The sequence below is a fragment of the Leptonotus elevatus genome, chromosome 19 (assembly GCF_054856555.1).
Source record: "Leptonotus elevatus isolate MCC_2025b chromosome 19, RoL_Lele_1.0, whole genome shotgun sequence".
NCBI classification, from domain to species: domain Eukaryota; kingdom Metazoa; phylum Chordata; class Actinopteri; order Syngnathiformes; family Syngnathidae; genus Leptonotus; species Leptonotus elevatus.
The window spans coordinates 5,813,063-5,839,641 of NC_141257.1; the positions used below are offsets into that span (position 1 = coordinate 5,813,063).

General features: G+C 39.0%; 1 protein-coding gene across 2 annotated transcripts in view; it reads left to right on the forward strand.

Moving 5' to 3' along the window:
* The window catches only part of rims3 (regulating synaptic membrane exocytosis 3), a 29,448-nt gene extending 6,748 nt beyond the window's left edge, over positions 1-22,700 (forward strand). For both annotated transcript variants that reach the window (XM_086062824.1, XM_086062825.1), the window contains exons 2-7: positions 917-1,231; positions 16,044-16,185; positions 16,284-16,396; positions 17,007-17,108; positions 17,182-17,321; positions 18,459-22,700. In XM_086062824.1, coding sequence (XP_085918950.1) covers positions 967-1,231; positions 16,044-16,185; positions 16,284-16,396; positions 17,007-17,108; positions 17,182-17,321; positions 18,459-18,671 — 975 coding nt within the window. In that variant the 5' untranslated portion in view covers positions 917-966 and the 3' untranslated portion in view covers positions 18,672-22,700. The remainder of the gene's footprint in view (positions 1-916; positions 1,232-16,043; positions 16,186-16,283; positions 16,397-17,006; positions 17,109-17,181; positions 17,322-18,458) is intronic.
* Positions 22,701-26,579: the final 3,879 nt, after the last annotated feature.

Here is a 26,579-nt window from a genome sequence, read left to right on the forward strand (position 1 = left end):
ATATGATTCCAGGGAAACACGGGAGACAAACCGCAGCTGACAAGGTTGCCCGCCAACAGCAGGCCATCCCTGACATTTGGGTTTGTGTGACCGCAGATATGTCTTGCCACCCGCTGACCTTTGTCTGCTTTGTTCTGCATTTACTGTAAGTTATTTTGGAAGGCTTTGGAGTAGGAAGTCAGACTGTATCGACTTCCTCATTGTTTGAAATTTAGCTGAATTTTTTGAGGGTTGACCAATATTTGGCACGATAAAATTTCAATAACCGATATCCTATATATTTTTTTTTAATTAATTGGCCGATTAATCGGCAGAGGTGGCACATCCAGGTCCAGAAAGTAAAAACCCTGCCACAGTTTGGCTTTAGCCCCAGGTGCTAGCTAGCTAGCTAGCTCCCATTGTGCTTGTTTACCTTTTAGGGAGCTAGCTAGCTAGCTAGCACCAGGGGGTCACTTAATGCTTACAGATATGAATTGCAAGCAGAACATGTGACTGTTTTACATTACTTTGTACTTAAGTATTTGTTTAACTTCACAACAGAGAAAAATCATTTTTTGCCAACTATTTTGGAGGAGGGGTTTGCTTGAATTTCATTATATTTGTCTTATGTGGTGAAGTGTTAATGTGTAGAATTTTTTTTTTTAAAAAAAATGTAAAAAAAAAATCCACCATAATCAACTGTTTTTTTTCTTTTCTGATTTTAAAATAGCTAATATTAACCGATTAAATTAGCCGCCCGATTAATCAATTGGGCCAATTTTACATGTTTTGTTTACTTTCTATTTGTAATAAATAGATGTTAAAATATGAGTGGGTTCCTCAATGCTTGCCAACTGACTGCATGACACACTAAAGTTTTTCCAAGTATTTTTCACAAAAGTTTTGGCTTCATGTCATCTTGTTGTTGTTTCTCCAGCCCCACCCCAAGGTTCCCGCCCCCCACCGGTCCTCTCGACCAGCAGGACCATGATGCTGAGCAGCTCAGTGGAGGTGCCCAGCCCGGGCGGGCTTAGCAGCCTCAGCGGGCTGAGCGATGCGGCTCGGAACGTGGTGCGTTCCTCCAGCATCTCGGGGGCCATGTACAACCTGGAGAAGAGTCCCGGGGGCGGGGGTCCCGAGTCGGCGTCGCTGGCCGGCAACAAGAAGCGGCGCTCCAGTTTGGGGGCCAAGATGGTGGCTATTGTGGGCTTGTCGCAGTGGAGCAAGAGCACACAGCAGCTCAACCAGCAGGGTCAGTCATTTGCCACTGGCTTCTTTTCATATATTTAGTTTTCCTCAGCCAAACACAATTTTCTTCTTTTCACACCTTTTATGTTCGACGTCAACATCTTGGTCAAGGCAACTTTTTCTCTTTTGCTTCTATTTTCTCTTTTCTCTTTGTGTGAATACTGAATAGTATTCACGCTTGGGTTATTTTGGCTTTAAAAAAAACTCCATTGTTTTCATTATTATTCCACCCCACCTTTTTGTAACTCAACATTTTTTATTTTTTGAAATATTTTTTTTTACATTTTCCATCAGATTCTAGCACATCTTTTGAAGTTCAAAAGATTCATACAATTCAGGACATGTTCCAGAATTTCCAGCTTTCATAGAATTTCATATTTTTCACACAAATATGTGTGAATTACAATAGCCACATTAGACTAAACATGGTATTCTGATTAATATTATATTTGTGGAATTATAAATTAAGCAGCAAAATCAACCCATTTTTATCCATCAAATGTTTGTTGAATTTGGTCATTTCATTCAAATAGAAAAAAAGAAAAGACAAAAGAAATAAGAAAAAAAAAATCTAAGGTGACGGCCATTTTGTCACTTGCTGTCGACTGAAACTGACATCAGAGTTGCACATGCAGTGCTCAAATAACGAGCAAACACATTTCAGCATGCAAATGTCACATGACCAAACCCAGGAAACAGGTGAGCCGTGACTGGTTGTCACCTGAGCCCTGAGCAACTGTGATGTCATTTTCAGTGGACAGGAAGTGGCAAAATGGCCGCCGTCTGAGATGGATAAAAACAGGTGGATTTTGCTGCTTAATTCATATTCTATAAACACAATATTAATCAAAATGCCGTGTTTAGACTTGTGGAGGTACATACAACATATTATTGTAACTTTCCAACTTCATAATCTTCAGCTCATTCAAAACATTTAGGGAACGATTTATAACTTTTCCCAAACTCCCAAATGCATACAATAAACATCCCAAATTGTAAGCTATTTTAAACATTTGCCCGCTCCTTCCACGTTTCGTAACTGCTCCAAAGCATTCCCATTTCAAGTCGCACATTCTACATCTCAGCAATTCAACAATCTCCACAACATTTCAGTTCATCATCAGCTCTTAAGCATGCAGGCACTTTCCACTGTAATGGCAGTTTCTTGTTGCTGTTTATTCCATTCATGTCAGTTCCGACTTGCCTGTCACATCATCCTTTGTCCTTTTCCGTAGCAGCTTTAGGCTGCAATATAATCTCGATCAGTAGCAGATTGCACGTATGTGGGATGTATGATAATGATGGAGACGCTGTGTTCTCATTTGTCTCCCGTGGGAATAATTATACAGTAGATGTCATGCTGGTGCAATAGAAACACTCAGTTGCTAGTCGCGAACACAAGCCCGCTGAAGAAGTAAGAAGACTTGTCATACTTTAGTCCCGATTTCAAAATTGCCATTAAAGTTTTTGGCTAGTTGGTTTTGTCCTTTATGCATCACATTGTGCATGTGACCTTTTCAGAACAGCGTGTCCATGTCTACAATTTGCTTTCTGCTTGCCTGCTCGCTGTGTGGCTGGACATCGACTGTGTTTATTTCTGGGCGACTATTCAGCCCTAAAACCTGATGTGAGTGTTGTTGCTATCTGCTGTGCAAATCCAGCAGAGTGGGACGTTTTATAGCCTGTTCTAATCTATCTATCTATATTCAAATGCCAATGCACTTTATTTAGCAAAAAACATTTTCAGTTGCTTCAGAAAAGCTTAGATTGCATAATGAATGTTAAAAATATTGCATTATCATTAATCTAAGCCTTTTTTGGAGATGGGCTAAAACCAGGTCAAATTTTATAGCCTTAATTTTTTATTATTTTTGTGAATTGCTGTAATATGAATGTTAATGCCACCCAACATTTTTGGGGGACATGTTCCTTTAACTCATTCACTCGCAGCCATTTTCACTGAATCAACCTCCTTCACTCCCGGCTGTTTAACTGGGTTTTGACTGAAAATGGAACATACCAAAAGAAAGATTAGAGTCTGTTCTTTCATCAGGAAAAAAAAAGTATATTTGTATCTGTTGCTGTTTTGCCGCAATTAGCATTAGAGTATAGCTAAGTTTCATCCTTATTCACAAATCTGTTTAAAACAGTGGGGGAAAGAGCCTTTTTCAACATGGCCCTGGTTGATCTCTTATACCCTGCTGCCACCTGCTGGCCGTTTTTGTAATAACTGCCAATGCTTCAAGCAACCTCTTCAGTTCAGAGGCCGCATCAAAGCCTTCTGTATGCTCTAGCATTAAAAAACAAAAACAAAAAAAACGTATACATAACATACGTCTTTGGGAGCATGGTAACATTTAAAATAGAACATATTTATACATTTTTGGGAGCAAATGAGTTAATTGTGGCTCTAATGCCATCCATCTCAATTCTTATCCGATAAACACACATCTTTATTAGACGAACAAACAACAAAAACAACAAACTGATTCTAGCGTCTCTATTTTAAATACACTTGGTCTCCTCTGTGAGAGTAAACATAATGCAGTGGATGCGTGACGTCCAACACACATTTGTGGTGCCAGCGCTAGCAGAGTCACCATATGTCCCATGGGCAGTGTACAGGAACAGGAAGACACACACTGTCATTCATGTGCACACATGCACTCATCTGAATCCTGAATCATGCTTTTGGATCGTTCCCGAGCAAATTAACTTATTTGTTTTTTTGGGTGGGGCGAGTGGTGTGTTTTTTGAGGGGGGGGGGGGGGTGGCTCCATCTTGGGAGGAGTATCTGTTCTATTTGTGGTTTTACCTCAGAAAACGTGGTAAGACTGGTGGTGGAATTTCATTGAATGACCCAGTGACAGTCTTAACCAACTTGTTTGTTTCAGCAGTCCAATGCCAGAAACCAGGAGTTTAAAATTAGGCACGCAAACATCCTTCCCAACTCAGTCAATTCCAATCAGGGTCATTTTTGACATCCCTTGCTGGTGGTCTTTATCGACCAAATCTGCTCACTTGTCAGCGGGCCACGTTTTGAATGGCAGGTGCATTAATTGTCCAACGCGGGCCGGCCAAGTACACGCCCCGGGGTCTTGGACTGTCTTCCGTGCTCGGTTGGTCAGCCATTAGCCAATAAGCTGCACGGACAATTTGTCCCCGGGGATGAGTAAGTACTACATGAAGAAAACGATGAGTGGTAATATTGATTCAAAGGAATGAAAATTGATGGTGTAAAATAGCGAGCGCCCTATTGTCCTTATGTTGTGGCACAACATGGTACTACACTGAAGGCGTGCAACTCTAAATTCAGGTTTGCCTGTATACAAAATCAATTTTTAAAAAATGGTCTAAAACGCCAGGATATAGCAGTGTACGCTCTATTACATAAGAGTAACCATTTGTTCTGTTCAATCGCTCTCCCCTTTAAACATTGTGCTTCATTTCAACCCTCTAAAATTAAATAACAGGATTTAAAGGGGGAAGCTTAATGGAATGAATGAATGGAGATGAATAGTATTAAAGCGTGTTGAGAAGGTAATGTTACAGTGTTATTGTGTCTGCAGGCTATGCACTGGTCATGGCACATTTTGCGAATTGGATCCAGTCAGTTCACAAACATCAGCGGAATGAGCTCTACTGGAAGTGCTTTTGTAGCAAGTCTATTTAAGAATAGTGGCATAATACTTTTGAGAACTGTACACAATCAGGCGTGCGTTGTGCATTCTCAAAACATGGCATTTTAAACCTCTGAGAAACTCCACCAAAAATATAATTTTTTTAAAATATCGCCAATTAACATTGTAGGCTTACAACTCAATTAAATGGTATCCCAGTGCATAGTACTGCGATGTTTCTAATAAATGTTTTTAATAAGATCGTAAAAACTCAAGTCTCATTATGATGCAATACAGTACCAATAATGTGAAAACACAGCTGCAATAATAAACATACTGTTAAACTAGAGAATGCTATTCGAGTAGAGATTGCGAGTGAATGCTGAAAAAATGATGCCGAACTGAAATGCTGTCGAATTAATTGAATTGTTGAAATGTAGAAGGTAAGACTTGAAATTGGAATGGTCTGAATTGGTAAGAAAAAAAAGTGGAACGTGGGAAAATATGTAAAATGTCTGCTTTGATTTGTGAATATTGTCATGAAAAATGTGGAATAATGAGATGTGGGAATTTGGATAATGTAAAAAATAATTTCAGAGATATCTGACTTTACTAATAATTATTTTCCTTTTTAACTTTTATTTTTATATACATATATATATATATATATATATATATATATATATATATATAGAGAGAGAGAGAGAGAGAGAGAGAGAGAGAGAGAGAGAGAGAGAATGAGATAATGTGGAAAATGTTTCCATTCGTTTCAATGGGAATTATTTTCATGGAAAATGTAGAATTGTTGGGTAAGTAGGAATTTGGGGGATGTGGAAAATAGTAGCATAGATGCTCTGACTGAGATCAATGTTTTGAAGTTGGACTGGTTTGAATTGGTGGAGAAATGTGGATAGAGTAGAATGGCTAAATTGCTAAAAGAATTTTGGTGCCGAATAACATTTAGATAGATAGTCATCTTTTGCAAAAACAAAGCGCTTGTCTTGGATCTTGTTAAAGTGGGCAGACGTACTTAATTTAATGGCAAGTTAGTGTCATTAGACCCAGGTGTGAGTTCATTGATTGACCATGGGTGGCACCTGATTATCTAACTCCTGCCACATGTGCGATAATGAGCACACCCTATAAAAGACACCCGAACCCACCATCCCGCTTTGCATCGCTCAGACTACAAAGTCTTGAAATCGTGAGCAGCACCACACATGCATTTGTCCGATTAACATTTCTGTATTACATAACATGCGTCGCATCAACACAAATCCGTGCGGGAAAATGCAAAGCCGTCTTGGCTGCACTGTTTTTGCCCTTTCGTCGTTGTCAATGTGAAGAATAGATAGATTCCCAATTCAAGGATTTGTAGCAGGCCAGCCTTGGGGTGTCATTTTTTTGGTTTCTGCCTCTGGTCTATTTATTGCCTACTATTATTAGCTGCTTCGAAAAAGAAGCTCACAAAGTATTTCTATCGGTTTCAAGGAGTGACTCACTCCTCCGCTGGGCCCAATCTTATCTCTTGTGCAGGTTTATCCATCGCACAGAGGGCGACCACTTTTAAGATTCAGTGCACTAAGGAGGGTTAGATTAATGGAAGCCAGGCACGGATTGGAGGGATTGGAATGTGTGTATTTGCTGTGCTTTGTGTTTGATCTGAGCCTCCACCTTTCTGTACAGGTTCCAGAAATACGTATATGTCTGCACATACATATTCACGTAGCATACATTCACACGCCGTCATCTCACTATTCTGTGCTCCATTTAGCTCTTCAACCCACTCAAATGTTCCTTTCGATATAACTTTATATCTCTCGCCTTCCTTCTTTTGGCATGTTTATTGCCGTCGATGGATAATGGCACAGGTGTACACCTTAGGCACACACAAGCAGCAGATTGTGAGATTTTGTAAACGTCTCACACAGGAAGGGGGCCACTTGTTTTTCTCCTGATGAGTTTGGTTGTGAAACTAAGAGTAGATTTGTGGTATTAGCCAACTAAACATGCTATGAATTCAAAACAAACACATTTACGTTGTGTTAAAGTCTGCTAGCTTAATGCTATATATACGGTGCTAACTAACTAACTCATTTTTGACCACAAACATTGCAGCAACAAATATAAACACTATAATAATTCTCACAGGCATATTTATTCTTTACCTTTTGTGGAAAAAACTGTTTGAGTCACTGGCCGATTTTCAATAATGAAAAACGCAAATTATGGCCTTGTGAACTCGCCCACGTACAATCTTCCTAAAAACGTACGCAAGAACGTTCTTCCTATCTCTCTGTAAATTGGAGCTTTTAGGCCAGCATGAGACTCTGCCCTGACCACTGCTTGATCGTCAGTCTTATAGCTCACTACATTATTTTTTAAATATTGTTTTTAGATCTCTCTGATAATGGACAAGCCAATTAAAACTGGCTGAGAGTAATTTTGGGTTTCTTTAATAACATAACTGTGCAGCAGGAAGATGCACGCACCAAATAAGGTAAAATAAAAACCAAATGATAATAGATTGAATCCCTGATGAGCATGCCCAATATTCAAAAAGTCAATCATGTGGTCTCTCGACCGCTTATTACACTCAGGCTGTTTTCATTTGGGGACTGTGGGGGAAGGGGGAGGCGGTGGGCTGTCCCACAGTGCCCTACTTCTAGCTCCTTCTGAGTCATCAGAGTTTGGCAGCAGCACTTCAAACCTCACAATGATCCCCGTTTTTTAGGGAAAATCTCCCCCCAAAGAAAATCGCTCTAATTAAGATGACTCAAGCCTTTGGTTGTGCTTTAAATTTTACTGGAAATGTTTCACAATAAGGTCTCTGTTGGGTCACTGCACGTCTCCAGGTGAAAGCGATTTAGATCCCTGGACTTTCTTTTTGAGTTGCCTTGAATACAAGGTTGCTGCGCCATTATCCAACCCCCACAACCCACCCCCACCCCCCCCTGCACCACTTTTGAGTCACGGGGCTTTCCTCTAAATGCCGACTGAGACCTTTCTGGCTACTTTTAAAAGCTTCCTACTCCCCATTGGTGCTATTCAGAGGCTATGAAACATTTCAAGCAGCCATTGCTAACAATATCTATGCCTTCTGAATAGTGGTGCAACGGATCACAAAAGTCACGGTTCGGATCACAGGTTTGAGTCTCGGATTGGATTGTTTTTCGGAAAGAAAAAAAAAATTGTAAAATGCTTTTTCCTGTTTAAAAATAATATTAATGATACAATAATGGGCAAAAGTGTCTTATAAAATAAATGAAGGTTCTATTTATCTTTTTTTTTTTAATAATGAAAAGACCTCAATGTGCGAATTAAGGCACATTCCCTTTCTTTAAAAATGGAGAGTGAATTACAAAGTAGCCTTGGTCCAGAATATTGAAAAAGAATTAAAGTAAGCCAGATATCAACTGGCAAACTCATTCACAGCTACCAGCCAGGCATAATGCTAACATCTAGCTGCTAGCCAGTTGCCACTTACGTCGGAGACTTCTGCCGTATCATACAATGACAGCGTAATTAAGTAGCGGTGTCATAAATCAGCGATTGAATATGAGTTTGGGATAACGTTGTGTTGATGATGTTGGTCACAACTTTAAGTCAATCAAAACTACAATAATGAAATCTTAAACGTCGAAAAGGGAAGCTAAGCTAGCCATCACGCCACAACGTGGGCTAATTTCAAAGTAAAAGTCTACTCAGGCTATTTGCACTGCCCTCAATGTATTATTTGGTCAACTTTATTTTGAAGTTTATTTAGTTTCAGCTTCCTTGACATGTCTAAATAGTGTCGGGAGTATGATGTTCCTTTCGTGTGAATGCGCACCTTTTCCACCAACCAATCCGAACCGACCACGGATCAATGATGATCTCTTGCACGACTACTCCTAAGCTGAAGCTTGCTGGCCCTTGCAGAAAATAAGAGCATACCATCACGAATGCAATCACAGCTTGGTCAGAGAGGAGAGACTCTTGTACGGAATAATGCAGCTGATATACTATCATTATTTTCAATCAAAGGTGGTCAAGTAGCAGTGTCGTGCAACTTTCAAATAAACAACATCAACAATACAGGAAATTGCCCCAGATTACAGTAATTATGTTTGTGTGTTTGGGGTCTCAGGAGTATGGCGTGTGTGTGCACGCGTGTGTAAAAAAAAATGATATGATGGGAGCGTTTGGCGCATTGGACCAACACACACACACTTCTCTCCTCTCAGCCAATGTAAACACACAGGCAGGCTTATTTCTAAATCTGTTTCATGGCGCCGGCAGACGGCTGCTGCGCCACAGGAGATTCTCCACAGGTTCCCCTCTCAAAGCCCAAATGACATTTTGCTCTTGGACCAAAATCTGCAACATGGTGAAATTGTCATGCTAATCTTTCTATTAACCTTTTTGCGTCATTTGTTCTTTTTTTCCCCCATTTTTTTTTTAAATTGTCAAAAAAAAATCTTAAGATCCATCTAATAACAGTTTTAAAGTTTAATACTGTACACAATATACATTTGTTAGAACTGTTTCCTCCCATCCATTTCCAGGGGAAATTACTTGAGAATTAAATTGGCCTTTTTCTTCATGTATTTAATCGACATTAGGCCGAAGCCGGCACAGCATATTAACTCACCGGCAGACATCCTGCAGTACATGAAGGTTTCAGATTAGTACAAATCATTTCCTATGAAAAAGGATGCTTGGCAAAAGGCTAATAGCGGCTTATTGGTCACTATTATGCTGGTCTGAGATGTTAATGGGATTCATGCACACATTGATAGCGCACACAAATACAACACAGGAGGTTTGTTTGAATTATTTCTTGATTATGTACTTAAGTATAAATATTTATGTGTGTAAAAAAAGACTTTGGCAAAAATAGACGTACCGCTTCTCCTCCTTTACTGATGGGACAGTCCGAAGGTCGCATCAACTTATGTAAACATAAAAAAAAAAATACAGAGTCTAAAATGTGCTTAAGTACAAAATATAAGAATGAATTACTGTCAGTTTTATTCAATAGCCATTTTTTCTAATTTGACGCAATGAAAAAAAACTGAAAACGTGGGCAGGCATTTGAGGCTGAGAGCTATAACATGCCAGCAGTTCCTAAGGACTTTATTCAATTTTGTGATATACTATGTTAAAGTTTGCTCAATGACTATGCTAATTTTTTTAGATCAATGATAAACAATTTCTCTGGTTGTAAAACAAACAAACAAACAAAAAACAGGAGAACAAGGATAAGTTTGTCTTTGTTTTATTAGTTGCAAATTCCAGCGTGACATCTTACCCCATATAGTGTGACAACTTATCCTTGGTGGGGCAACATGTCGCATGTTCACTATCTCTATTTAATGGCTTAAAACTCAGCACTGACACAAAATATACCCAAGACTTTGGTCTTTCATCTGGTATATATTTTGTTTAAATATGATGTATTGATTCCAAGAAATATCTAAAAGTATCAAAAGTGATATAACTAACCCTGGTCTCCCCTACAGGTATCCATTTTAAAACGTAAGGAGTGAATGTAAGAAGTCTTAAAGCCATGACCCTCACCAGCTGTAGAAAAAAGGATGGCTAGATGGATTTAATGCACTCATAAGAAGAAATAAATATGACCAGACCCAATTTTTATCCTTCTTATGCAACTGACACAGATTCAACTATAAATAATTTCTATTTTTACCCCCTACCTTTTTGAAGCTTTCCTTTTTTTGGCTCCAAATTTAGCAGAGAGGCCCAGCAGTGAAGACGCCACAACAAAATCTTTCATCGCAGACACCCGTGCTTGGTTACTGTTGCTACGCGCGGCGGCTCGCTGCCGTCACGGCGCATCCAATAGGCAAGTCGGCGCAGGGAGGCTAAAAACAGCATTCTATATTACAGCTCATAATGAGAAAGGCTTCATCAGTGTTCTCTCCAAATGTCAAAGCGGCTTTAATGATACACACGCGCACGCACAAAATACGTGCATGGAGTCAGTACTTTTCTTGATGCGCCATTCTCTGCAATCAAATCGATTAATTTGCTTCCACCATGTGACTTGAACTTGATCTAATATCTGGATTGTTTTGACTTCATACCTTTTTTGTGCACAAAATTTTCTTTGAATTAGATGCCGCGTGCTTTCTGCAATCTCGCACGTCTCCTGGGGATGAGTTATTCCTCATATCAGTAGACAATTAAACGGCCTCTCCTCGACTAGCTTATGTAATGTTTTTTAGCAGTTGGATTTATGGCAGGCTCGCACTAATTAGAGCGCGTGCTTATTTGTTTTGGCCTCGGAATAAAAAGTGAGCTGAACTGTGGAGGGGAAAGGAAAACAATGCTTCTTTGTTTAGTTTGGATTTAATGAAGAGCATTTATATGACTGATGTCCAGTTTAATGTCTAATGTCCGTGCTTCCCTGCTTATATTATACCAAAACAAGACAAAAAGCTTATTAGAATATCAAGGATATCTTGAGAATTTATTTTCTCACTAGTAATACATACAATTAAGCGCATTAATAGAACTAGAATTTTTCTTTTCTTTCATTGCTTGGACATTTCTGGACGCTGGTATGACAACTAGGCACAAATACAATCAAACAGCAGGGCTCCCATAATTGAACCCTGTGGAACACCATAGATTAGAAAGGCAGAGTGGGATTCAGAGCAACAAAGGCTAACACAAATTCCTGCCTGCCAAGTAGGATCTATAGATATAATATAATACAATATAATATAATATAATATAATATAATATAATATAATATAATATAATATAATATAATATAATATAATATAATATAATATAATATAATAGGGGTGTTAGGCGATTACATTTTTTAATCGTAATTAATCGCATGGCTTCAATAGTTAACTCATGATTAATTGCAAATTTTATGTGTTTAAAATGTACAATAAAATATACAATAAAATATTTTAATTTTTTTTATACTCTTGTGAACATAAATGTGGAAAAAAATGTTAAACTAATAGAAATATGGCAGCATTTTTTAGTCATTGATACAGTAATTTCACAATCATAAAATTGAGTAAACAAAAAAAAAAAAGATGTACTTTACTGTAAAAATGAGTGTGGTATTTGTGTTGAGGTCATTTTTCTGCCACTTGATGGTAACAAGTATATGCATTATTATTAAATTTATTACTGCTAAATTTGACCCGTTTTGGGCTTTTTGCTGGTTCTGACCAAGTCATTTCAAAATAAAATACTGCCCACGGGTTAAAGGAACTTTAAATTAACTCAAAATTAACGCACTCATTTTGACAACACTAATGCATATACAGTAATCTATTAATCTATAGATAAACAATTCTAAAAGATTCAATGCAAATGTATGCACTCAACTTAAACACTGAACTATACTTGACAAATGTACAAAAGTAGTACGGATTAGTCGTTCTACTCGTGTGCTGAATTTTCTTACTAGTGAGGAGAAACCGTGTACTAGTACAAGCTGAACTTCCAAATGGGACCGACATAAACCTTTTCACTCGGTGGTAGAGCTTAAGTGTCCACATCAGATAATATGAATTTAAAGCAACAACTGAAAGAAGGCCAGGAAAAGCCACTCGGAAAGGGGAAAGGCTGGCCGAGGCTCTTGGTGCAATGCAGACTGCGTTGCCATGGCAATGGGAAAGGGGCACAGAGGAAGAGGAGGTGGAAGAGTAGGAGGAGGGGATTAAAGAGGAAGGAAGCATCACTGCTCCTTAACAGGGGCTGTTTTGATATGAGGGGAGGGCCACGCGGACAAATGAGTAAATAGTGCGGCGATCAAGTTGAAGGAGTCACTATACTTGATGGATCAAAGAATGCTTAGTACAGCAAGAAAAGAAAAGAAAAGAATGCTTCGTCATCATAGTAAACTCAATTTAGCGGACATTTTCAGTCAAAAGGTTCAGCTTCATGACTTCTCTTTTTTTTTTTTTTTTTTAATAACCCGTCTCCATGGCGCCAGCTGTCTCAGGTGGCATCGTTTGCTTCGCCATCAGAGTTGTCAGTCACAGCAGCGTCGACGAGCGCCTCAAGTTTGCCGGCAGACGCTCTCATCTTCCTCACATGACAGTCTCACAAAAATCATTCTAACCTCATCACGCGGCGTTGTTTGCCCGTTGGTGACTGTTCCGGGGGTGCTGTTGTCATGGCGATAGGGGCGAGCATGGTGAGAGGGGCGTTTAATAAGCTTGGAGTTGCTCAGGCCTAATGAAGTGGGATGGCTGGACCTGAGAGTGTGTTTTAACTAGCAGCAAGGGGCAAACCTCTTGTTAAAGGTCTTTCACTGGGGGGGGGGGGGGGGGTCGATCGAAAGCCTCTTGATATCCAGCTTTAATTCCATGTACTTGTTTGTCCTCAAAAAAAGACAACTCACCGCACTAGTTCGTCCAACTTTCAAGTAGAAGCAATTCATGTTTCATCTTTGTCTTTAACAAGTAAAATGTTTCTGCACACTAGTAGGACAAGTAACTAGTAGTGAGGCAAAACTGTGCAGTTCTTAAGATCTGAACACTACTGTCAGGGACGTGCTGTCAGGGTAGGCAGGTGCCACCTCATTTGCATGTGAAGAGCAGAGTTCTTATAGTTTTGGAATTTTCATTTTAGTTTGTTTTTATTTTGTTCGGAGTTTTGTTATTTTTAATTTAGTTTGTTTTAATTAGTTTTTGGGGTGGTTCTGTTATTAAAAAAAAAATGTTTGTGTTGTGTTTTTTAATGCTTAGTTTTAGTTAGTTTCAGTATTAGTTTTCTTTATAAATTTGTATTACTTATGTGCAATATTTAAAAAAAACATCATGATCAAGCATTTCGGATGAGGTAAATGAGAAAGCAAGCGAGTCGAGCCATTGGAGCCAAAAGTCAAGCAGGCCAATTTGGCGCAGAGAAGCAACGTCATCTCAAGGTGCTTTTCTATTGGCTGCTGCTAGATGCCGTCACTGCTGTGTGACACACTCTCAAAAATCCTTAGTCCGGTTAATATCGGGAAAAAATATACTTAAAATCATATTTAAAACTATCCCCATAGGCTCATGCATTAAATTAATTAAATATTAAAACGAAGGATATTTTTGCTATAATTATAGTTTTAGTTAGTTTTGTAAACATAACATGTAGTTTCAGTTAGTTTTCGTTTTTTTTCTAAAGCGTTTTTGTTTTTGTTTTATTTCGTTAACGAAATAGTTATTTGAATTTCAGTTTTTTCGTTAGTTTTCGTTAACTAAAATAACCTTGATGAAGAGTAAAGACAAAAATGAATCATGTGTAATAAATTATATGCAGTTTTAGTTTTCAGTCCAATAATGGCAATGATGTCATCATTAAAAAAAGCTAAATAGCTGAAATTTTGTAGCCTATTTTGTATTTTCGTTTTTTTTTAACTATATATATGATTCAAGAGTCAGTGGCTCACCAGCCATAAAACCGCACGACTGCCATTAATACTAGTGAAGTGCTAGCCATCATGATAATGTCACAAGAAGTGCTAGATGTTCGCTAGTAGAATTGAATTTTGTCGCAAGTGATTTACAGAGTTCCCTAAACTAGTATCATTTAGTTGCCCAACTAGTATGCCAAAGTTGTCCTAGCAGTGAAAGCAAAGATGGTTATCAAGGATAAGGATATGGAATAAAAGCTCAAACAGCTTTCCATACCATCCAGTTCTGTGGGCTCCTATACAGCGAGGGGGAGGACGCTGTGCCAGTTACCATTGCCACCACAACCGCCGTTATAATGAGCTGCACGGAACAAAAGAAAATGGGCTGATGCTTTGTGTTTAACAACCCATGTCATGTCTGTGAGCAGAGATTTTCAAGGTTTTAAATCCTTCCTGCGGGATAAGAAAGAATAAGAAAAAAGAAGTTAGCACAGACTGCTCACGTGCACGGTGCCACATTCGTTTGGAAAGATGCTCCCTAATTTGCATTTGTGCGCATATGAAGTAGCTCACATCTTTGTAATGCTTTATTTTGGTGGTTTTGTGGTGATGCTGGCAAATGCGGAGGACCCCAGCGCAGGATGAATCTCAAATAAAGGATTTGGTTTCAAAATCACAATCCCATGAAAAGCTGTGATAACATATTTACAAAAACGTGAGGTTTGTACACACTTTTACGAGAAAGCGTAGGAAACGCGGCTTTAAAAGCCTTGGAAGTGGTCGCATTAAGGATAGAGGGGCAAAGATCGCAGGGATTTTGAGCTGATGCTGCATGAGTTCACAGGGCTTCATGTCCTATCTTGAGCTCTTTTCAGAGATAGTGTGTCATCGCAGGGGATGATGCCCCGGAAGCTTCTTCTGATGTTAGAGCTCAAGCTCCCGTAAGGCTCTGAAGCCGAAACTCTTCATCTTATCACCAGGCCACCCAATTATTATTTTTCTTTCTTTCTTATTACTGATTTTTGACTTCTTGTCAGCGCAGTTAAAAATGGACCACCGTGTTCCAGAATTGGAAAGGACAGCAAGGCCACGGCACCATTTGAATATTTTTATTAGATCTGCAGTATGTGTGATGCGGCTCCTCGACGTAGCTTGTATCACTAACACCCTTTTGGAAAGTGTGAATGCAGCAGACTCGCGATTAGCATGATTAGCGTGCAGCTCTGTGTAATGCCACACTTCCGGAAAACTCTGATTGGATTTTAGTCATATAGTTTTGCCTAGGGCTGGATGATTTATCGATTTAATCAATATATTGGGAACATTTTTTTTTTCAAAGAAGTCTGATTTTTCATAAAGATAAATAAAAATGGTTAACAAGCACCAAAATGTTCATTCAAATCATATACTTTTGTGTAACGAAAGTCCGCTAGTATAATGCTATGGTATAATTACAACATCATAGAAGGGCTAATCATTAGCCTCTTTTTTTTGACGGAACATCTAGGCTAGTTTCCATTAGATGCTAATGGAAAACTTATTATAACCCTTTAAACAACTGCCAAATTAAATTAAATGGAGCAGCAACACATACAAACAGAGCATACATCAATAAACAACAACGACTATAGCTAGAGTTTTGATGGGGACCTTCTCTACCTCTTCTTCTACGCCGCATCTCTTCCAGTTAACCTCAGTGCTGCCTGGCATTTTTTTTCAGCACAACGTGGGAACCACACTGAAGTCGCGCAAACTTTATAGCATGTGGGTGTTTCGCTGTGTAGGTGACCTTTGACCTTTTCCCCACTTCTCACTAGACGGCGGGACCAAGAAGCTTCGCAGCACCATCCGACGGAGCACGGAGACCGGCATCGCGGTGGAGATGAGGAACCGGGTGACGCGGCAGGGCAGCAAGGACTCCACCGATGGCAGCACCAACTCAAACAGCTCGGACGGAACGTGAGCATCCGTCTCGTGCGACTGCTTCACACGTGTGTCGAGTGTGTCAACTCAATAGCCCCTCCTGGCTTTTTTGTTTTGTTTTTGTTTTTCTTCAGGTTCGTCTTCCCTACCACGCGCCTCGGGCCCGAGAGCCAGTTTAGCGACTTCCTGGACGGCTTAGGCCCCGCTCAGATCGTAGGCCGGCAAACATTAGCGACGCCTCCCATGGGTAAGCCACGAGCCAAGTGGACCCCCAGCGTGTCAGTCACTTCTCATTCTGCTCTAGTTGCTCTCATTTGGATTGTCTGCTGAAGTGCCTCATTGTCAGCCATAAGTGCCCGCAGCAATGTGGCATGGCTGCTTCAGAGTGCCTCGTAGTCAGTTGTGAGTGTTCGTGGCTTTAATTGATGAACGAGCATCCATTTTTCCAAATTGCAGAAATGATATTTGTTGAATGTTGACAATTTATTGGGATGTCTAAATGTAAAACACTACTGTAACCCAGAGGGCTCAAAATTAGTCTCCTGGGTACCTTTTCCAAGACCAAAAAGGTGCAGGGATATTCCCGTGCAGTAAAAGTGAAGTGTCAAGGGGAAAAAAATTAAGCAGAAGGTTCGATGGGAGCTCCCTGGTGATAATCCTTTGTACCGCTTAATGCACAAGTATGTAAAGTTAACGTGCATGAAATGTGACTCGTTAACGGAAAACCTCTGAAAGACTCCGGAAGGACACTTCTAAGGAAACATTGTTCTATGCCTCCCTCTACTGGTGACAAGTGTCAATTGAACACTAAATCAGCTCAAGGTGTGCATTCTAAAAATGTCTGTCTCCCTCTGCAGGGGACGTCCATGTTGGTATGGTGGACAGAGGAGGCCAGCTGGAGGTGGAGGTCAACCAGGCCAGGGGCTTGATCCCCAAACCGGGTTCCAAGAATATTCCAGGTACACCGGCCGCCTTTTGTGATCCCTGCGCCAAAATTGACTGCAGTGTTATTCAATTTTATTTTGTGTTTAGCAACCTACGTCAAGGTGTACGTCCTTGAGAACGGAGTGTGCTTGGCCAAGAAGAAAACCAAAGTCGTGAAGAAGAATCTCGACCCCAGCTACCAGCAGCCTCTGTTGTTCGATGAGAGTCCTCAGGGAAAAGTCCTCCAGGTATCGGACTCATTTGATTGGATTTTCTCTCGCTTGTTTCCCGTCTGTTGATGCACTTTAAATTCATTTGACTTTTATCCTTTCCAGAAGACGAGAGATTTAATTCCTTTAGGGATGTGTTGATACAGCACATGGATATGTGAGGGAGGAGTAGGACATCACTGAAAATAAAATACAATAACATTGACAAGAATAAAATTGTATCATGAGAGAAAAAAAAGCACAAAAAAAAGGTTTCAGTGTTAATTGCCACTCCCAGTCACAGTTATATATTTTTTACGGAAGCGTTGAACTGCCAACGTGGAGTAAACATTTTTGACTGGCGAGTAGGTTCAAACGTACTCGCAAATACGTTTGGACATACTTGTAGGCTAAATGCTAAATGCTACAAAGATAGCATATTTTCCTATCATGCCACAGGGTGTTGCATGCGTGATTGGAAAAAACAAAACAAAAACTTTTTCTAGCATTTGCCGCACGATATCAATATGTCTGAACATGAAGTAAAATATGATTTATGATTACTTATTAGTATGTCTGCAGTGCATGATTAATTTTTTCCATGCGCAAGTAATGCCCCGTGGCATTATTGGAAAATATGCTATGTTTGTAGCATTTAGCCTACAAGTACTTGCGAGTATGTTTGAACGCATTTAACTCATTCACTCCCAGCCATTTTCACTGAAGCAATACCCTTCGCTCCTGGCTGTTTTACTGAATTTTGACTGATTTTGCAAGGCCCGCAGAATATTGTGTTCTATTGCTATAAAAACGTGGAACCTACCAAAAGAAAGATTAGAGTCTCTTCTTTCATCAGGAAGAAAAAGTATATTTGTATCTGTTTCCGTTTTGCAGCAATTAACATTTGAATATAGCTAAGTTTCATTATTATTTACAAACCTGTTGAAAACACTGGGGAAAAGAGCTTGTTGCAACATAGCCGTAATTGATCTCTTATATTGCTTTAAGAGACCTCTTCAGGTCAGAGGACGCATCAAAGTCTTATGTATGTATGTATGCTCAAGGATAAAAAAAACCCCACATAAACAATATTTAAAATAGACCATTTTTATTCATTTTTGGGAGCAAATGAGTTGTGACCGTGTCCATGTAAAACAATATTTTCCTGTTGTTTAGGTAATTGTGTGGGGGGATTACGGACGTATGGACCACAAGTGCTTCATGGGAATGGCCCAGATCCTGCTGGAGGATTTGGACCTCTCGGCAACAGTCGGCGGCTGGTACAAGCTGTTCCCTACCTCCTCTCTGGCAGACCCCAGCATCGGACCCCTCACCCGACGCCTCTCGCAGTCCTCCCTGGAGAGCGCCACCAGCCCCTCGTGCACCTAAGGCTGAGTCATGCAAACCCTCGTACTGTACATACCACTCAAAACTCTACCTTGAAGCGCGAGAGCCGGCGTCCATCACGTTCTCACCGAGCAATTTTCTAAGTAGGGAACAACTCATAAATTCAACATTTTACCTTGAAAACGTAGCATTTTTCCTCCTCCATATTTCAACATTGCCGACCATGACACATTTGGTTCACAGAGTGCCATAACCTGCATTTCGAGGTTCCACAATACCATCCCAGGGCCATACAGATGACACTTTCTAAACTCTCTATGCCAAACTTAAAAAAAAAAAACAACAACAACAACAACATTATTTTTTAAAACCAAAGCAATTGTTATTGTTGTAGTCTTAGATGAAGTAGTAGAACAATATCAAGTATGTAGCAGAGCCAATGACTTAGAAGTTCCATAAACGCATAAGAGGCGTAGATCTCTACATGAAGGAACGTATGTGAGGTAGCGACACTGCTACTGTACAGCGCAGGGCTGACTTTATACATAGATATGCATATATACATATATATAGTTCAACATTTATTTGTCTTCACGTGTGTATCGGCCGCAGTCTGCATGCTTTGCTTGCAACTTTTGTAACGAGCTTTCGAAAAGTGCTCCAAACTTTACATTTAACATTTGACCCGAAAGAGCCAAAGGGTTTCCCAACCTTAATTGAGAAAAATATCACGGCAAACAAAAATAGGAAATTTGCGCCTTTTATAGAAAGCTGATACGATGTCCTTGATATCCAGCTTCAGGTCTATGTACTAGTGCAAACTAGTACAATAACTAGGGTGCACTAGTACAGTTACATTTAAGTACAGTTCAAATGTATTTAAATTTTAAGTAAAATTTGCATGTCTCTTACTTGTAACATTTTGTCCACTACTCCACTCTAAAAGGAGAATTGTTTGAATTGTTGACCAACTTCAAAAAAAATCACGTCAATTGGTAACACACAATTGAATTAATTTTTTATTAATTATGAGTTCATTAACTTAACACTTTGGACTGGAATTTAAAGAACTCATAATTAATTAGAGTTAATATAGTCACTTTGGTCTAACTTAATTCAATCGTGTGTTGCCAATTGACATGATTTTTTTTAAGTTGGTCAATAATTCAATTTGTAATCTTAACTTTAGAGTGTACTGCCTTTTTTTTTTTTTTACCTGCTAGTATGCAATTAAATCTTGCGAGTAAACCCAACTAGTTGGCACATATCACGCACTAGTTGACTGTTGCACTCTCCTAGTAGCACCAAAATGCCCTCTGGTAGTTTTGCCTCACTAGTAACATGTACTGGTAGGGATGTTCAATACCACTTTTTCCCCCCCACACTGATACTAGTACAAGTACTCAGATCAGTCATTGTCAGATCATTTAAAATAAATACCTATTTATCCCAATATCGCATTTTCCCGTCAAATTGCATGAAACCAATGGCGATTTTCTATTCTTCCAATTTGTAATTTCTAGTTCCTGATTGTAAAATGGCCACAAGAGGGTAATATTGGTATCGGACGCCGTCACAAGTACTCGCCTATCTATACTTACTACTAGTAGGCCAAACTTGTATTTTTAGTATGCAGAACTGCCATAAAGTTACCAGTAAGACACAGTCGTTACTAATGTGCACTAGTCATTCTACTAGTAGGACACCAACATGATACTAGTAGCAGTGGTTGACAACTAGTGGTAATACTAGTGACAATATAAAATTATACTTGTTAACATTACACTTCAGCCGCCATACTAGTAGCTCACAGATGCCAACTAGTACACATTTTTGGCTAACTAGTAACATGTAGTTGTGTTTGAAGGAATATCACACAACTGAACTGTAATCACACATTATTTGCCGTATATAAATACCTAATTTTGGATCAATTAAGTAAAATCGCATTGGGAATCACTGATTAAGGAGATGATTGATGACGATGATAAATACAAAATGATGCCTTCATTTTTCTACCACAGGGCACTGAGCATTGTGGGAAATATGAAGAGCTTTATTGAAGGGTTTTCGGGCTTCCTTTTTTTCTGTGTACCAGCATTTGGAGTTTTTTTTTTATTAAGGCTTTATTTGATCGATGATCAAAAGTAAATCTGAAGGTGACATTAAATTTTACACGAGTGTTGCACTAGGGTTGTATTTTCAAGACAGCACTTTATTGTGAAATGTTGCAATTCCTTTGAATGCCAGCATGGGAATGTAACAGCACGTTTGTTAATTTCTTGATTTCTTGGCTTCGTTGATTTGTTTTTCACTTGTACAAGAACAACAGAAACCGGTCAGTTGTACTCGTAGCACTTCTCGAAAATGAATTCAGCGTAACAAGTTGTAGCAGAACGTTTAACGTAGTTCTTAAATAAGCTCAAGCAAGTAAATGGCATTTACTTTTTATGTAATATGACATTTGTATTCTATTTTCGAGTGTTGGGACCAGCAGCAAACTTTACACAAACAAATGTCCAGCTATTTAAAAGCGACATGAATTTGCATGTTTTTACAAAGGTACATTCCGTTTATCAGCACTCAATGGAGCTCACATTTGTAATTTTTGTCCTCACAGCACTTGCGAAACCAACAAAATTTCACACTTCCACTTTGGATCTGAAATAATACGTGTGTTCCAATTTTCTTGACATGATCTATGGTATTGTAGGGTATTCTATACAGTATATATATCTATATCAAAATCGTTGTGTCTTTTTGTGGAGAGCTGGCATGATGATGTAAAATGAGTACAAATACTGTATTTGCACACAATCTCTTCAGTGCACCTTTTTTTGTGATTCCTTAAAAAAAAAAAAATCCGATCTTGTTAAAGAACCCCTAATAGGAAAACCACCTTGTATAACATATTCACTGCTGAATGTTTACTCTTTGGCAAAAAAAAAAAAGAAAGATAAAGAATATTTGCTGTAAATTCCAGTGTTTTGGAGCTTGTACAAAAGTGTTTGTTAACCTTTTGCTGTACAGTAGATTAATTCTTTATTTATGCGCATCCAAATCCATTGAATCCCGTAACCAAAAGCAAAGTAAAAATATTGCCTTTCTTTAATGTGAGGTGTGAGTGTGCACATTTATCACATTGTATAATGAGTGTGAGGGACAGAATGAGGACTTTCAAATGTATAGATAATTATAATAATATATATTATTGTTGAAATGATTGTTGAGATGTGAACACTTAAAGTCCCTGTAAAGTGACATTTGTCTCCTGATTTTCACACACCACAGAGAATGTGTTTAACAAACCTGCTAAATTTCAATGATAAAAAAAAATGGGCAAGTATATAAAATGAAACTTCAAAATCGTGAAAAAAAACTGCGGTGGCAAATTCAAGTCCAGAAAGTACCAACCCTGCCACAGTTTGGCTTTAGCCCCAGGTGCTAGCTAGCTAGCTAACTCTCTAGCTAGCTCCCCGGGTGCTTGTTTACCTGCTAGGGAGCTAGCTAGCTAGCACAAGGGGCTAAAGTCAAACTGTGGCAGCGTTTTTACTTTCTGGACCTGGACTTGCCATTTTTCAATACCACTAATACTTGATTAAAGTATGCTACAACATCTAGCAGCTTTCTTATCCCTACACATAACTACATGCTTACAGAAAAGATCTCACTGTGTCGTCACACGGCTTTTTCACTCCGCAATAACGAGGCGCTCTAAAGTGTCAATGCGAGTGCAACATGCAAGCTGTCATGGCAAACTTTTTATTTTCAAATGTTTCCCCACCCCCTTGCTATCCGGCCTTTCTCTCCATGGTGCGCGTGCACTCACGGCTGACAACGAGGCGCTCTAACATGAAGTCTCTAAATTCACTTTACAGGGTCTTTAAAGTTCACACAAACGTATCATCTGTACTTTCTTGACATTTCCCCACTTTCAAGTGGTTATATTGAAGCCTCCAAAGCAGCAGGGTTGACGGTGACAGAGTTGGCTCGGGTTCTGGTGACTTTTGAATGTGAAGGTACTGAAACGGGTTTTGTTGTAGACATGCTGGGAGTGTTTTTTTTGGGGGGGGGGGGGGGGGGTGGTGCATGTCAAGCTTTCCAGGCGATGAGATTTGAATGTCCACGTCCGGCATTTGTCAATCTGATTTGACTTATTTATGTGCAAAAAAAAAAGAGAAAAGTACTGTATCGTCAATCAAGCTGTTGCAAATGTATTTTATTTTTTATAATTAGAGAGGAATTATAGAGAGGAGGCAGTGCGTGGGCGAAGCTGCCTTGTGTTGATGAGGGCTTGTTCAGTTTACAATGGCCTTATTGTTCTAATGATTATTATTGTATTACGGAGATCAATGCTTCACTATTGTATGACACGTTTGGACAAATGTGTTTTGCTTGAAATATCTTTACTGGAGTTCTACATATAGTATATACAAAATGTGTGTGTAAAGTTTTCTGAATGTATTTCTTAACCCTATTTTTTCGGTCATTTACTTTGCAGTACTGCCTCTCCCTTACAAACCAGGGACAATTTGTACTCTACTGTATACTTTGTGTAATCCCTTGAAAGAAAAAAGCTTGCTGGTTGAAAGAAGCATGCACAATGCTTTTTGATTGATTGATTTATTGTCATTTCACCGAAAGCTATTCCCCCTCGCTATTGCGCGAACGAATTTCTCAATCACAACGACGGGAATTTTGTATGTGAGATGAGAGAATTTTCTTGACGGTGCAGATTATTGGTTCACTTTTAAGATAAAATGCAGTCGAAGTTACTGAGGAGCGAGAGATTTTGAAGCGATGCAAATGGGGCCGAAATGTTTTCTGAAAACTTTCGATGGGAATTTTAGCTCTGAAGTTTTGGAAATGCATTTAATTGTTATAGTTTAGTTAAGGGTTGATAGTTTTTTGTTAAAATGTGAATTGAGATTTAACTTAATTTTAACTTTATACATCCCCTGTCAGAATGGCTTCAGAATACAAGTGCTTAATATGCACCATACACGCAAACTCGTTTTATAAAATATCATATATACACTTTGATTCATGAATGATGTTTTAATCAAAAACAAAAACACTGAAGACCCCAACCCCAAATTATACTCAATTTCAAGGGTTAAGGTGAAAGAAAAACTTTCAATATTTAGTTAAGATTGCCCAACTATTATTATTATTTTTATTTATTTTTTACAGTGTGTTCCCTGATTACAAATTTACAATTGATGCAAATTCCTGCAAATTCCCATGGAAAGTTGGACATGACGCAACCCTAACCATAAAGTAGCACTGGCTCTGCCAATTTTCTTTAGGCAATAAACATTTACTGTAACCTAAGTTGCTCACCAAAACATATTTACGTTTACCCGAGACAGCAACAGAGCATGTAATGCTTTGAGAGCAACTATAAACTAGTGGCTTTTTAAAAAAATATTATTATTATTATTATAGTGCCCCCATGAGCAGTCTTTTTAAACTATTTTGTGTTTATTTTTTCTTTGTTTTCTGGGGTCTTTTTATTGTAGCAAATTGACACTAACACACTGTATTGTACACAATATTAATAATGTTCTGTTCATGTCAATTAATATGTCAATTTCTCTCTGTTTATAAAAGCCTTGTAAGCATTTATTTTATTTATTTTTTAATATCCAGCTTTAGGTCCATGTACTAGTACGCTCTTTGTCTTCACTACTAAAACATGTTTGAGTGCCACCGTTTGCCTGATAGTACCCTCTGCATCATTCGTAACATGTCGTTGTCCTGATGCTGTTCATCTAGTGTGCAGAAATGAACGGGAAGCCTGGCGGTTCGCTAGTTAGCGCGCCAAGTTTCTTCGCTGGAGGAAGGAGGAAGGGGGAAAAAACAAGGCCCAATTTGTGATCCTTAGCAAAGTAAACGCATTACAAATTTGGCATAAATAAACAACAAAATTATTTGCTACAAATGATGTTATAAAATTTTACTAATTTACATCTAGCATGTACCACTCAATAATTGACAATTTGTGGTTTTTTTTTTGTAAGCCTTATACAGTTGAAAAATTAATACTGCAGTCAAATATAGGAAGACAAAAACAATAGTTCAGCAATGATGCAATTAAAATGTTTTGCACTTAAGTTACAATAAAAAAAAAATATTTTAATAATACCTGTAATTGTGATAGATACAAATGTATTGAATTTCAAAGAATGAACTGCACTTGGTAGCGCGCCTTATATTCATTTTATTAGTGCAAATTGTCTTGCTAGTGTGGACAAACGAATACATGGACCTTGTGGATATCAAGCTATTGAATAAATGCTGAAAATGTCTTTTCGTAACGTCCATGTTGCTAAACCACAGCAGACTATACTCAATGCCACTGTAGCCCCCTGTAAGCACTCCCCACCCTCCCGGCAAACATTCATTGCTAAGCCAGCAAAGCACAAATGTCCCTGAATGCAGCACGACAAGGACAACTCGAGACGGTAATGCAACGATGCTCACAAGCCCACGCACACGCGGAGCAGACGAATACCTCGGCGTCGCTACACAAATATCCATCCGAGACAGACTTCCAATTGAAATGTACCTGCGCCAAATTAGGACCAATCCTTACCTATTGTAGTTTGGCGACCCCTACCGGCCACAGGCAAATAGCGAATAAATAATAAAGTAAACCATAAGTGGAAGTTATGTGGTGAGAAGACGAGTGTCTATCCGACATGCCAGTAAGTGTTGGCTACGTGTTTTGTAACATTAACCATAACTACTTACGATCCCTAACTATTAGTGTCCCATGTAAAGACGTAACGTGTACAACCTCACTTTTAAAGCCTAATACCAAACCCGTCCCCAGGTGACAAATTGACTGTCAACATTAAAAAGCACTTAAATAGTCACTTACCTGTAAGAAAGACGTTTGCCCACCTACCAAACCATTCGGGTTCGAGTCCCGTCATTTCCCCTTATGGTTCTCTGTACTATATTTTGACTATTTACATGGCCGATAGGGGTCGCAACAATACATAACACAATACATAACACTTGGTCGTAATTTTGCACCGGTCGTAGTAATTGGAGGACTTGTTGGTGATTCATCCACATTGCTGGTGTTGCTCGTCTTCTCAAACTGGCCTTAACCTTTCCGCTGAGGTGTTCGCAAAAGGGCAACGTATAGCAAGAGCGACTTTGTGATGGGGGGGGATGCATTTTATGACAGACGGAGAGAAAGGGGGAGCTGTAATTTTCTACCTGTGCTTTGTAAATGTTTTCTATGTGCGGTATTTGATAATGTAAAATTGGTATTTTTGTGGTTTGTAAGCTGCAAAATTGATTACTTAAGGTGCACGTAGTTTTTTAAGAAAATGCAATTAAACTGAGGGGTACAAAAAAAAACTATTCTAACATTTGGGGTTCAGAAGACTGTATTTGCATGCCCTTTGACCAAGCAAAGTCAATAAAGTTCATTTGAATCACTAATATTGCTTGTGTGTCCTGCATTTGGTACTTGAATGTAGCAGCAAAGCACTACGTTACTTTTCATTTTTCTACGAAAAAAGAAAGACAAATTCCGTGTGTCTTTTTACTTACTTAGCCAATAAGTCTGATTCGGATTCCGTAGGAAACAAATCTCTGGTGACACCGGCACTTAAATCCATCCAAGGTCATCCAGGGGTCACAGGTGACTATTTTGGTGTATACATAATTCGAACTGCGCATGCACCAAGGACACATTCAGTGCGTTAAGCACCACCACTGTGGGTCAACAGGGATGATATGGAAATCCTCCCTGACTTCAACAGTTGCTTGGTACCAAGATGCCACAAGATGGCGCCAAATATACTTTTCCATTAGACAGGGCTTTTGCTTGAGCAAAAAAAAACGGTAACGACTGTAGGTGACAAAATAATACTGGCGACACGGTAGGGAAAAAAAACACCCCTGAATGCTCAAACTACGAAGAGAAAA